Source organism: Pleuronectes platessa, chromosome 10 (genome assembly GCF_947347685.1).
Source record: "Pleuronectes platessa chromosome 10, fPlePla1.1, whole genome shotgun sequence".
NCBI lineage: Eukaryota > Metazoa > Chordata > Actinopteri > Pleuronectiformes > Pleuronectidae > Pleuronectes > Pleuronectes platessa.
In genome coordinates this window covers 11062371-11076710 of record NC_070635.1, presented here as the reverse complement: position 1 = coordinate 11076710, position 14340 = coordinate 11062371, and the positions used below count along the sequence as shown (strand labels likewise).

Below are 14340 nucleotides of genomic sequence, written 5' to 3'. Positions count from 1 at the left end.
CCATTGTGTTTCCTATTATTTTCAACTGTAATTTAACTGCTTGTATGGTTTACAAAGAAATTAGGAAGCAACCCAACAAAGCACTTTTCTCTGCATGTCTCGACCAGTCGCCAAAGTGCTGATCATTGTCAGAACTGTTGGGTTTTCTCTATAAATTTCAAGCACTCACTTAATATGTTATAGTTGAAGTTTAAAGGGACAGTTCACCCTAAAATTTTAATTCACTCAATCTCTCCTCACCACTGTGCCGTTGGAGCGGTGGGTGAACTGTTTGAGTCCACATAACATTTTTGGAGTTTCAGGTGTAAACAGTGTTGAAGCCAAATCTAATACAATTGAAGAAAATGGCGACCACAAACTTAAAACAACAACAGAGAAAAACATACAATGCCTTCATGCTGCTCCTGTGCTGTCATCCAAGTGTCAGCAAGCCCCGACATTCAAATTCGAGCTGAAAGGGTGTCATGTACACCAAGTTTTTAATCTAAATGTCCTCTGACATCCTTCCCCCGAGCTGCGTTGACGCATGGATCACTGAGGACATTTAGGCTAACACATGGTGTGAATGACAAAGTTTTGAGTCAAATTTCAATGTTGGGGCTTACGGACACTTGTATGACACCAAATGAGCAGTACGGAGGCTTTTTATGTTTTTTTTTTTATTTTTTATTTAAAGTTTGAAGTTTCGGAATACCATTTACCTTATTTGTATTAGATTTTGCTGCCAAACAGTTGACCCCTGAACGTGTTTTGTGGACTCAAACACTTCAACCACCCCTCCATCGGCCCAGCGGTGACCAGACAATGAGTGAATTAGACATTTTTGGGTGAACTCTCCCTTTAAAATTGTACTGAATTTAATATCTTTTATTTCAGTTCATTCATTTCATTACCTTGGATTTCGTGAAGCACTTTGTAACCTTGCTTAGATGAGTACTAGAGAAATAAAATAAGTTACTATAAATGTAGTGTTGTGAACAAACGGTGGGATTTCCCCCTCCAGTGTCGATCCATTTAAAAGCTTCGGGACGTGTCTAAAAACTATCCGGTGTTTTACATCTACTTCATATCTGGATCTATGGTCTGGATCTGGATCTGTGGTCTGGATCTATGGTCTGGATGGAATCTCGCTGCCTGCAGGTCGTCTCCTCTCCTCGCGCAGAGCGGCTCTGACACACATGGAACGCGTCCTGGGGCGGGCTCGCCCATCATCGGACTCTCTCGGCTTCTTCCGGCGTATCTCGGGCCGGGGAGCTAGCCGACTCGATTAGCCCGCTACCGCCAGCTAATGTTTGCGGGGTTTCTTTAATGGTAGCCGGCCGGGGTGGATGATACAAACAGCCTAGAAACATGGCGGACGTCGAGGGACAAGAAACCTGTTCGTCGGTCCCTCCGTTGCCTCTTCCTTCCTCCCGGAACGGCTCTGATGGCGGTAACGTCACACCGGGAACCGGCGACGGCAGTTGCGAGACGGCGACCACCGTTACCCCGGGCCCGCGGCTGGTCCGGATAGTGAAGTCTGACTCGGGCTACGGCTTCAACGTTCGGGGGCAAGTAAGCGAAGGAGGACAACTGCGGAGCATTAACGGGGAACTGTACGCTCCCCTGCAGCATGTCAGTGCCGTTCTACCGGGAGGAGCTGCGGACAGAGCCGGTATCTCGAAGGGGGACCGGATCCTTGAGGTGTAAGTGGCCGCTACTCTGCTAGCTTAACCGGGATATAGCATAATAATATGATGAGGATGAGACTCGCTCACCTCAGTGTGATTGTCAGTGAAATACATTGAGCATCATTTAGTGTGTGTGTGTGTGTGTGTGTGTGTGTGTGTGTGTGTGTGTGTGTGTGTGTGTGTGTGTGTGTGTGTGTGTGTGTGTGTGTGTGTGTGTGTGTACGTACGTGTACGTGTACGTGTGTGTGTGTGTGTGTGTGTGCTCCTCTCGGGGGGGCAGAGCAGCCGTTCATCCTCATGAAAGAAGAGTCTGTGAGTGTCACAGAAAACGCAAAAGGGCCGATCCGGGCATCATTAAGGATTCCTGTCACACTGTCAACCTGCTCCTCTCCTCCACAGCATGCCAAACATCCTCAAGTCATCCCCTTGTGCACAGCCACATCCTCCAGGCCAGATGCAGCCTGCGGCATCTCCACACCACACACTGCATCCAGTGTGGCAGATTGCTTTACTTTGCACTAATCAAAAGTCAAATCATTATCATCGGCATCATTGAGTGAGTGTGGTGGATCAATATCCACAGTTGGTTTGGATGTGACTCTCCCGGCTGCGTTCTGGATGCCTGTCCTCTTTGGTGGCCTCAGTTTGCATGGAGATGGTTTTGCTGATGTTGGGCTTTGTTGCTATGGAGAGCTACACGCAGCAAACAGTGTTTTGTGTGTGTGTGGAATAAGGTGATGCAGAGAGGGAGGGACACCGTCAGTTCAACTCTGATTGGCTTCCCTCGCCAAAATCCACCGTCTCATTGGCTGGTGTTTGCACACTGCTGTGTTAATGGATGGTCTGCAGTAACCTGGCAGTTTGTTGACCCCATTATTTCTGTGTGTGCTTGTTGGCGAGTGTCAGGATGTTTGTGTTTGGATTTATTTGCATGTTGTATTTGAAGGGAAGCATGTCCACCTCTGGATATCAGGTCTCTATCATCCATTCTCTGGGTCAGTATCCTCCTCAGCCTAGGTAGCTTCAGTGTACGCTCCGGCTGGTCGTGCCTGACTGGCCTCATCTGGGAATGTCCCATACTGAGTGTCCCATATGTAACCTGTGGAGTCCAGCATTGCGATATGATGAGAAGGGCCAGATGGTGAATATCTTTGGAGGAGATCCTTGTTTATTCTGACAGACCGAGTTTAATAGCAAAATCCTATTGTCAATTGTGTACTCCCACTCCTATGGAGTACAACAACAAAAAGGAGCCATTTTAATACATTCAAACTAAGACAATATACCTGACAGCGAGATCCAAATAACAAAATCCCCTCACTCTGAGCTGCTACACTCATTGAAACAGGAATATTTTGGTGTACTAACCTACAACTTAAATCTAGCGAGTAAACCTACAATTGTTATTATAGAGAGGCTAAAACAGTTACCTACTGTTACCTACTTGCTAAGTAAACTTAGCAAGTAGGTAACATTTCAGACACAGGCCATTCTACAGATGACAGATATAAGTACAACACTCAATATGACCACATACTGCTACTGTATAATGTTATTGCTACTCATACATTGATTATAACAGGCGCAAATATTGCTAGGTCTTCGTAGGCTGAGGATTTGACTTTGGTGCATGGAGCCTCTCTGCCCTCCTGTCAGGGACAGCATGTACACACAGTATCTAAGGACATGCACAGCGGATTGCCTGCATACAATCTGCAGTGGTACACAGCCTCTTCTGCTCTCATTGCAATCAATACTTCTTTGCACATTTACAACCAACCCCTGCGTCTCAGCCTTTGATGCAGAATAGTCTATGGACTACTTTTGTTCAGCCTCCTGCTTCGCAAAATAAAGGAATAATGTTTGTGTGTAATCTTTGACCAAATTTAGGGTTTATGTTGTGTATATCTTTTTCTTTTTTTTACATGTGTAGCCTTTTAGAGGGTGTATGAGCATCTTTTCTTGTGATGTGTAATAAGTGCGCTTGGTTGGAGTGCAAAATCAAAAACACTTAACTCAGTTTCGACATAAAACATTAAGGAAGTATTTATTACATTGACTTGCAAAGATAGAAAAAACGGACTATGGGACGTATAGGGTAAATGTCTCTTTAAAGCTGTTTATTATGCTCAGTTGTGCTGATGGTGCAAGTGCGAAGGCCACTACATCAAGTGCCAATAATATAGTCATAAAGTTGCTGAAATGAGAGAGCAGCCAAAATGCTTAGTCAGTGTTTTTTGTTGTAAAAGACATTTGCTGTTCCTCCAACTAAACCTGTGAGATGGTTTTATTTGTGCGTCACATGTTCCTCATTTGTCTTTGTGTATTTCTATCTACGTCATCATCTTTCAAATCTGCCATGTAAGCCCCAGACTCCGAATTCCTCCTCCTCCGACTTGATTATATATTCAGGCGTAGCTATTTCTCACCATTGTGTTTTTAGGTATTAGAGAGCTTGAGCTTTAGTCCTCTGTCGCCCTGCCAACGTAAGCCATGTCGTGACGTCATGGCCGACCTGGCAGATCAGATGTCACTCACTGCTTCCATCTGAAGCATTTCCTGACCTGAAGCTTTAGTCTCATGCTCCTGTGGACAGTTGGATGTTTTAGCTTGGTACGGCAACTTCCTTAGCATCTAGTTATATATCAGGCAATGCTGGGTAATTACAGGGGTTTGTATGTTCGTTTGTTTGTGAGCTAGATTACACAAAAACTGCTCAAACACACACATGCTGTCTCCAGTACATAGTTTTGCCAGATGAGATCTCACTGCTTTCCGAACGAGCAAAACAACCAGGGAAAACTAATTTGACATTTTACACCTCAACAGCCGTCATTAGGAAGAGATGGACATGACTTAGCTGTGACAGTAAGATTGTTGGCGTGTTCAAATACAAAGGGTGAATGCTCTGAGGATCATATGATTGGGATCAGGAAATTCACAACCCCTCGCATACCATTACAGCCTTATTAAGCTATTCAGGTATGCTATGGTAGTTTGTGGTAGTAGACCAGAGAATGTAGTTTTGTCTGTCTGAGAAGTTAAAAGTATATTTTTTTGTAGTCGAGGAACAGCGTGTGTTGTATTCTTGTATATGAACAACCCTCAGACACTGCTGGCTTCTTAGGTGTTGTTGTTCAAATAGTAGTTTGACCTCCTTTTTAAAATTATGCTTATATTTGCCACATATTCATAGCAATAGAAATGGGTTGTCAGGGAAACATGTGAGGTGATGCTGGGACTTTTTGTAAAAGATGTTGTGGCTGTTTTGAGTCAAGTTAACTGCAGGTCAGGTTGGTACAGCCCAGTCAACGACACTGTCATGCCTCTGACACATGGCTGCCAAAGGTCACCCGCCCTGTGTTGCTCATGTTCAGCCGGGCTGATACCATAAACCAGAGGTCTTACTCCTGAGTGATTTGGAGAACAAGGCCTCTATCACTCTGTTCATGTTAACTCAAGCTATTTTCAAATGATGGCTCGTTTGCTTCATTTTGGCACTTTTAAATTTAAAATGGTTTCACTTCTGTTTCCGCATTGATGTCGGAAGTATCACAGATATATTGATGAATTGACTACTACATGAAATTGTACCTTGGAGTATTGTGTTTTTTTTAATTAAATTGTATTTTACTTATTTAAGGGAGATTAAGTTAACTTTAATTTGGTGTATTTCAGTGTATTCACAAAATACTCACCGCTCTAACACCTACGGCTCTGTTTCTGTTTAACAGCAATGGAGTGAATGTAGAGGGATCAACCCACAAGCAGGTGGTGGACCTGATCCGGGCCGGGGAGAGGGAGCTTGTGCTGGCCGTGCTGCCCGTCCCGCCCCAGGAGGCCGACTGCTTGGATCCCGGAGACGACGGTTCATCTCAGTCCTGCTACGACTACTCCGACAAGCAGGCTGTCCCCATCTCTGTGCCCAGCTACAAGCACACTGAGCTGAACCAGGAAAAGTTTGTGGTGGGTGGACCTGTGGATGAATGCATTGATAGATGATAACGAGGGGAAGGATGAATTTGGAAGCGTGAATAGATGAAGTCGAGGCTGAGATAGGAGGATTGGTCAGTAAAAGGGTGGTGTAAAAAAAGGAGTGGATTGAAAGAAGACTAATCCAACCCAGTATTGTATTTAATCTTGATTGTGGTAGTAGAACTCACCGTTATTGCTTTAAAGCCTTCATTTTCATCAGTTTCTCAACCCCTGCTGTCTCCTTCCAGGTGTTTAATGTGTACATGGCAGGCAGGCAGCTGTGCTCCAAGCGCTATCGAGAGTTTGTGATCCTTCACCAAAACCTTAAGCGGGAGTTTGCCAACTTTACATCCCCGAAGCTGCCTGGGAAGTGGCCCTTTTCCCTGTCGGAGCAGCAGCTGGATGCAAGACGCAGAGGCCTGGAAGAGTATTTGGAGAAAGGTGAGGGGGGAAAAGGTTTCAAGAAGGGATTTGAAAAACGATAACATAAAAAGGCTATAAGTTTGAAACTTTCTCCATTCATACATTTATGTCGGTGTTTAAACAGAATGAATACACAAGTATTGACCTCATATTATGTTGTTTCTCTGCAGTGTGCTCCGTACGGGTAATTGGAGAAAGTGATATCATGCAGGAGTTCCTGTCTGAATCAGATGAGGTAAGATGGAAAAAGCGAATGGTGTCTGTTTTTAATAGTCCTCCTCTGACTGTGACTCACTGTGCAGTTTGTTTCTCCCTCTCGTGAACCAGAACTATAACGGCGTGTCGGATGTGGAGTTGAGAATAGCCATGCCCGATAAAACCACGCTCACTGTCCGAGTTCGCAAAAATTCCACCACAGATCAGGTCTATCAGGTAAAAACATGGACACATTATAGACCCATATAAACTGTGACTCTATTCCAGTCCTCTAGCGTACGCTCGAATCTGCCGTTCACCCTCTCTCATTCTGTGTCTCCCTCTCTCTGTCAGGCTGTGGTGATGAAACTAGGTGTGGACAGTGTGACAGCCAGCTACTTCGCTCTCTTTGAGGTCATCAATCACACATTTGGTGAGTGAGAGCATTTAACTGAGGCGTAATGTTGGTAGAATGTTTTCCGTCCATGCTGAGGCACAACCTTAAATTTACCCTTCAGTTGTCGTCAACGTCAACAAACGTGGGAGCAGCAGAAGGAAAGTGTTGAGTGTTATGATTCCTCCTATTCAAAATAATCCACTAAATCATCATTGAAGATGACATTTCATGTGCGTCACTTGAACAGGTCCCCGGGTTCCCAAGGTTTGTGTGGTAAAAAGAAAAAGTCAGACTAAGGCAACTAAGTTGACATTGTCACAAGTGATTACTTTCAATCCATGCAGCACCACTGAATTTAGTCTCCTTTAACTTTTTGCAATTGTCTAACTGCAAATACAGAAGCATGAGAACAGCAGCAGCAGAAACCAGGGGGAATTTTGATGAGAATAACATTTTTGATGAAAGAAGCCAAGATTTTTTTTTTCTGGCAGAGAAGAACTGCGATTTTAGAGTTTTTTTTAATCCCTCCATGGTGTGGAGAAGGTCATCCTTGTTTTCTTTTATCATTTTCACATTAGATTATCGTAAACATTTGCATTGCTTCCACACCAAAGCCTCGCTCATTTCCAAGTTTGAGCAAAGGCAGCAGCTAGAATTCTTCTAAAAACGAGATGATGAATCACTTCTCTTGCTCTTGCCTTTCCATGCTGGTTACTTCTTAATTTCAGGGTTGATTAAAGATATGTTTACTTGCATTTAGTGTAAGTGCTATATGTTATATCTCTGACTTTTTAAACTCTTATCTTCAGCCTGTCATATTTCTATAGGACATTTATTTTAGTATTTTCTCGTTCACTTTGCACACTCCACCACGTGAGAAATACATCTCATTCTCTACCTCCCCTTTCTCTCACCCTGTTCTTCTCCAGTGCGTAAGCTCGCCCCAAACGAGTTCCCCCACAAACTGTATGTACAGAACTATACCTCAGCCATTCCAGGAACCTGTCTCACCCTGCGCAAGTGGCTCTTCACCACAGAAGAAGAGATTCTGCTCAATGACAACCAGCTTGCAGTCAACTATTTCTTTCACCAGGTATGTGCATTTCTCTTTTGTGGTGTGTGTAGTCTTTGTTGTTGTTGTTATTGTTGTGGATGTTTTAGGAGTGTCCCCTCTTTGCTTTCGTCTTTGCAGGCTGTAGAGGATGTGAAGAAAGGTTTCATCAAAGCAGAGCAGAAATCCTATCAGCTGCAAAAACTGGCAGAGCAGAAGAAGACGTCCATGGTCAGTCTCACGTTGACACAAACCACACAGTACAGCATGTTCCCTATCAACACACACACACACACACGCATACATATACACATGCATATACACACACACACACACACACACAGTTATTCGTTATAGGTCACTCTGTCTTATTCCTCCTCATCTACCTGTTCAGTTTCTCTTCACTGTGTGATATATGTACACAGTGGAAAAGGTGCAACAAGCCGTCCTTGCACAGAGAAAGCGAGTGGGTTCTCCTCTGTCTGAAAATATAAATAAACTAGAACTCACTTTTTAGAGTGCATATCTCTACCAAGGCCCAACAGTCTCTTTGAGCTCAATCAAGCTGCTCTAATTGCATACAGTGAAAATGGAAATCTGTTCACTGGATAGAGCCACATTACTATGTTTTCTTTGAATATGGCAACGGCTAGGTCATGACTGTAAAGACCTTGTTTGAGTGTCTATGTCTCCAAACATTTCTGTTTCTCCCTGTAAAGCTCTGCCACAAATCGTTCTAACTAGAATTAGGCTACCAGTGTTTCCAAACTTCTCCGTATGAGGGGCTCTATAACTCCGGGGTTTTGTGGACGTATCCACAGCAGGCTGGATGCATTTTAAAATGAAAATGTAGTACTGTGGCTGTAGCCAGTAGTTTTTGTATAATCCTGCCCACAAACAAACAAACCCACTGTCAGGGTAGAAAACATAACCCTACCAGCAGAGGTAATTACCCTCAAGATGAAACCTTCTCCAGCTGAGTCACACAGAATTTCTACAGCACCTGACTATACTCTGCTCTCTGGCTTTAAAGATTAGTTGCAATTAGACATCAATGAGTGCATCCTGCATCTGAACTACATGTTGTAATAAACAGTGAAAACTATGTCTTGCGTCATGTCTCCTCTGTCCTCTCGCAGTATCTGAGTTTGCTGCGGGGTTGTGAGGGCTACAATGAGATCCTATTCCCCCACTGCTCCTGCGACTCCCGGCGCAAAGGCCACGTCATCACAGCCATCAGCATTCACCACTTCAAGCTGCACGCCTGCACCGAGGAAGGGACACTCGAGGCAAGGGCAACTGTTCATCAGTGTTTTGCACTTATATAAACATGGCTTTTTTTGTTAGGTATAAAAGAAGGAGAATCATAAAACCTCAATGTTGTTGCAGAACCAAGTGATTGCATTCGACTGGGGGGAGATGCAGAGGTGGGACACAGATGAAGAGGGAATGGCCTTCTGCTTTGAATACGCACGAGGAGAAAAGAAACCACGCTGGGTCAAGATATTTACTCCTTATGTGAGTATCACACAATCATTATTATACATGTCATATAGTACTCAACGTATTCCAGAGAAACAGGGCTCCTATAGTCATAAAATAAGACGAAAATATGGTATGGGTTGAACTATAATTATAATCTCTGTTTAAAGTAATATATACAGTTTTATAGAAAATGACTTGAATAACCAGTTTTCGGGCTATTCTACTGTTTAATTGCTTGCAATTCATAATAAATGTATTCGTCTCATATACAGTATTTGAATTGTTGCCTCACTTCTGAACGTGCTTTACGTTTTGTGTCTAATTAAATATAAATGGTCAAGATAAATTGATTTAATGATGAAATATCAAGTTTTAATTAAATATTTTGGGAAATATTCTGGTTTACATTCTGCTTAGAGACGCTGAGAAGGTGATCCTATCCTAAAATTAATGATTTATGGTTTGGTTTTTGTACAGATGAGATAAAACATTTATATAATAATCTGTAGAGGGGCCGTGAGGTGTATTTTTTCATTTGACCTCATATGTGTCATACAAGCTTAAGAGCATTAACGATCTTCTCACTCATCCCTCCTCCAAAAAGTGAATAAATGTTGAAGGATTTGTTTGAAGTGAAATATAACCGATTTGTCTTTTTGAGCCTAAATTCTCTTTTTTCCTTTCTACCGTGACCTTCCAGTTTAACTACATGCACGAATGCTTCGAGAGAGTCTTCTGTGAGCTGAAGTGGAGGAAGGAGGTGAGGACCATCTACCTGCTCCCACAACATAAATCAAAACCTATTTACCCGCGTCCTTTACTCACTGCTCTTGTGTGTCCAGGTGGAAGAGGAGGCGACAGACAAGGACAATAAGAACTGCAGTAAAGATGGTATGTGTGGCAAGGTAAGGCTTTGCCTGCCTCTGTCCAGTCTCAGGTCCAGCGACAGCCTGGCTGAATCGCTCTGCTCTCTGAGTGTCTTGCTTTCTTTCGTCCTAATCACTGTTTCTGTTGCAGAATATTTTCCAGCAGCTGAGGCACAGAAGGGATGGGGGCACCTAGGAAGGGAGATCGTTACCTCTTAACTACAACACTGTCGAACACGGACTCGGCTTACTTTCGATCCTCATCCAGCCCCACGCCCAGCAGCACTCAGCTATTAACAACACGGTCATCGTCTGAACTCCGTCAACCACAACCACCCCCCCGATACATGCAAATCAACATCTTCTAATGAACAGAAGCATATAAAGGCTGCACACGTTCGAACCAGAAACTCTTGGATCTAGCACATCATAATCATGCAATAAGCAGAGCTCTATCAAAAAGAAAGGACGTGTCGACGGACTTAAAGCCACAGAGTCGTACAAGCCTTTTGTTTCCTTATTGGAAGAGACTTGAAGTGGAATGTGACTTGTTCCAAGAAGGAGGCGTACCGACCGGACCAGACAGCGGACATGAATAATGAATTCCTCATGGACTAACAAGGGAAAGTGGAAGCTGTCTCTGCTTAAACAGGGGAACACTGATCAGCAATACTGAGGGTTGACCACAGGGAGACACCACAGACTGTCTTCCTGAGCAATGCTTGCAGGGGGCCCAACAGAGTGAGGCCCCTCAGAATCTTAAGTCACAACTGAATCATGTCACGTGCAAAAAAAATTGATTTGTTCGGCGCTTAATCTGCATTTATAAAAGAAACCTGTAAACATTGCAATGTGGCAAACGAGAGAAGGGAGAGAGACTGCAGCTGTGTCGCAGGACTGTTTCTTCTTTCCAGAGAGGATGCACAGAACAGACGGACATGATGGTTGGACACATGAACGGGAATACGCTAAACTCTAGACTTATTTGCACTTTATCAAACAGTATTTACAACCCTCAGACGTAGGAAATGTAACCTGAGGAGGAGGTGGAGGGCGTGATACTGGAGGAAGCCAGGTCTTATTTAGTTTACAGTCATGTTTGAGTGACTACAGTGTGATAATGCACTGCATTGTCAGATGGTGTGTGCACTGTGCAGATCCATGCCTCACACTTTTATGTTAGTATAAGTTGTTAAGTCTCCATGTGAGGTTGCGGGGCCTTGACCAGTCAGGCAGCAGGTTAGTTCAACATGGTGAGTGTGTATTACTCAGAAACATCAGCAGAGGTCCTCCTCCTCCTACCTGCTGGCCCTGATGAGTTTATTCCTGAGATCTCCCGCAGGATTTATAACAGGCCTGTAATTCAAATGGCTTTTTTTTTCTGATTTTTACGCAGCACTATTTATCTCTGTAGCCGATATGTTCCTACTCTGTTAAACCACTCGTGCACTCTGGAATCAGGTTAAGTGGGACGAGGGTTTCTGGGCAGTGAGAGCAGCGTGCACTCTCCATCAACATGATGGAAAAGATCACTGCACACATTCATTAGAGGGTCTGGAGCGGCCGGTCACTTAACTGCAGAGTAACCGTAATCAATTTTAGCTTTAAATAAGCCCTTAATGTTGTGGTTTTTTGAATAATGTAATAATGATAATAGATATGTTATAAGGTTTAATATGATTATCGGATGATGCAATCATGACTTAAGTCATTAACTTCATTGTAAACCTGACACAACATTGGCTCCATGTGCTGCAGTTCTTACCTTATCCTGCAGATATCACATGTTCACTTGCTACGAGCATTGAAGCGATGAGGCTCAGTGATGCGGTCAGAATCAGTCAGATTTTAATCAGGCTATTTCCCAAAACTATTTTGTATAATACATGTAAAACTGGAATGGCGCTCACTAGAGCCAAAACCAAAATTAATAATATCTTAAATTTCAGTCATGTAAATATGGCTAATTTCTCTCCCCCCCAAAAAACTTATTGCGTCTTTCCACCAAGTGTCATGCTCCTGTGTCCAGCTGTTTTTGAACAGAGACCAAACTTGCCATGTTAAAAAAACAACTGAAACCGGCTGATTTTATAATTCCTTTTAAAATTGAACTTGCCTTTTAGTGAATGAGTCGGATGTTTGTAAAATGCTAACGTGATAGTTATATGATCACGATATGAAGCCACTGAATGTCAATGAATGATAATATTGGTTTGCTGCCCAACCAGATCTCCTTGTTTGGCTCTTAATAAGAATTTTGACAGTATTATATTTGATCTGAAAGTAAGTGGCCCTCCCTTCAGCTTGTTATGAAGATGGTGCTGGTTCTAAAAAGCTGTGCAGGGTGAAAATTAAGCTTCAACAGACCTCGGTGGGTGTGTGAGAGATTCCATTGAACGCTTCAATCCAGAGGTTGCGTGTGCACCCCTGTGCAGAGGTCTTCTGACGTGCTCCGATCTGTCCAAGTCTCTCTGCCTCACCTCGCTCTCTTCTTCTCTCTCATTCCGAGTAAAGTCAAGAGTCACATGCATTATTTATATCAGTAAAATAACAGTGTTGAATTCAACATCTGGCTTTAAATAGGGAAACGCTAAGAAGAGGATAGAGGTGGACGACTTGCAGGTTCTTCTGACATGTCGAAATGTAAAGTTTAAGACCCAGTGTTTGGTTACGTCGCTTACTGTAATAAATTGTAACATATTCTTTTAATAAACCGATTTATTGATGCAAACTTTTGGCTTTTGGAGTCAACTCAAATTTATCCTGTAAAGATGATTTTTACACTCGTTGTCCCGCCCTCCCTTTGTGATGTTTTCTTTCTTCTCCTCTCTGTCGCTAAGTTCCAACATCTTTTAATGAGATCTGGGAGACAATTACCCAACAGGCAGTGAAAAGGTCGTTATTTATTGACCTGCATCGAAAGTAGGTGTCCAGTAATTAATAGCTATTGACTGTTGGTGGTATGGGGTAGGATCTGGGGACATTTGAATTAAAAAAAAGGTGAGAGCTCTACCAAGCTGCAAATGATCAGACGTCTGTTGATCCGTTTCATACAAACTCTCATTGAATATGGGGATAAGGTGTGTGTGTAGCTTTATACCACCAAAACAAATAAACAGATTTTATCTTTGAATAAAATTTAACATAAAAAAATTCAAATTACATTTCGAAATATTAGTTTTGTTGCATAGGCTTAGTTATTGCCACCGTTTTCTTCGCTCTGTGTGTGTATAGCTGTCAACCTGCACGTGTGGACTTTCTACAGTTTTGTGCAACACTGCAAAAAAATGCCGTGCATGAGGACTGGGATATTGTCTGTGGAAACCCTCTGATGGGCTGGAAACATGTCTGGGATGTTCCCATATCTTCTCGCAGTGTGTAAAAGTCACACCAGGAACGAGCAAACAAACCTAAAGAATGTTTTGTAGTACATTTTTAATTGAATAAAATCATTCAACGCAGCATATTATTTCAGGTACTCCTCCCCTCGCTCCTCCTATAAACCCCATGGTTTTCTGCATGAGATAAGACTATACAGAGCTGACGGTGCTGCAGTTAAAGTGATTGGTGAAATGTGTGTGCTGGAACTGGGAGTCTCGGGAGAATGTGCTGGTCACTGCATTGGATCTGCAGCAGGGTTTGTACTGTACCACTTGATGTGAGAGTGGGTTTGTTTTCCGTGTGTGCACATTTATGCGACAACTGCAGCCACAAATTGCGGTGAACCCCCTGACACCGAAGACACACAATCTGTGTCCCACTCTCCTGCTCTGTTTCGCATGATTTTGTTTTTTGCTTCTCCTCTGAAGGGAGTCGACACAGAGCAGGTTGACGAGTCCGATCCAGGAGGAGGAGAGAGTCTCAGATTTATGACCTGTGCTGTATTGCATCTCTCAGCAGCCCCGACAGTTACACAGACGGAGGGCAGCTCGGTATGACTCTGAAACGCACGGTGGAGTGCTCCAGTGGTGATCTACCCTGGCACATACTGCGCCTACAGTGGAAAAGTTTAAAAACCAGATTAATAGCTTCAGGGCTGGAGGTTTGAGTACAGCCATGCCAAGACACCAATTACCCAAATTCAATCATCATAAAGTGTTTGCATCATTTCCGCGTCATCCATTTCACATGGGAATATTTGCTGAAATCCGACACCCTCGGCCAATACACTAAATATATATGCAGCCGCCTCTCAGTATGGTTTAGAAGCGGCAGCATCCCAGAGGAGGAGGAGGGGAGGAGGTGGAGGGGGGGGCTCCTTACCCCTCTCCCTCTTTC

General features: G+C 43.4%; 1 protein-coding gene across 2 annotated transcripts; it reads left to right on the top strand.

The window, feature by feature from the left end:
* Window positions 1–1241: 1241 nt before the first annotated feature.
* On the top strand, window positions 1242–12793 carry snx27b (sorting nexin 27b). 2 transcript variants are annotated; one of them, XM_053432940.1, is made up of 13 exons: window positions 1242–1685; window positions 5405–5636; window positions 5894–6086; window positions 6239–6303; window positions 6396–6500; window positions 6618–6696; window positions 7590–7753; window positions 7853–7942; window positions 8851–9000; window positions 9101–9229; window positions 9897–9956; window positions 10039–10087; window positions 10214–12793. In XM_053432940.1, the coding sequence occupies exons 1-13, from the start codon at window positions 1351–1353 to the stop codon at window positions 10279–10281; spliced, it is 1719 nt and encodes a 572-aa protein (XP_053288915.1). In that variant the 5' UTR covers window positions 1242–1350; the 3' UTR covers window positions 10282–12793. The 2 variants fall into 2 exon arrangements, with proteins under 2 accessions (XP_053288915.1, XP_053288916.1); XM_053432941.1 differs by having other exon boundaries at window positions 10039–10101.
* The last annotated feature ends 1547 nt before the right edge of the window (window positions 12794–14340 follow it).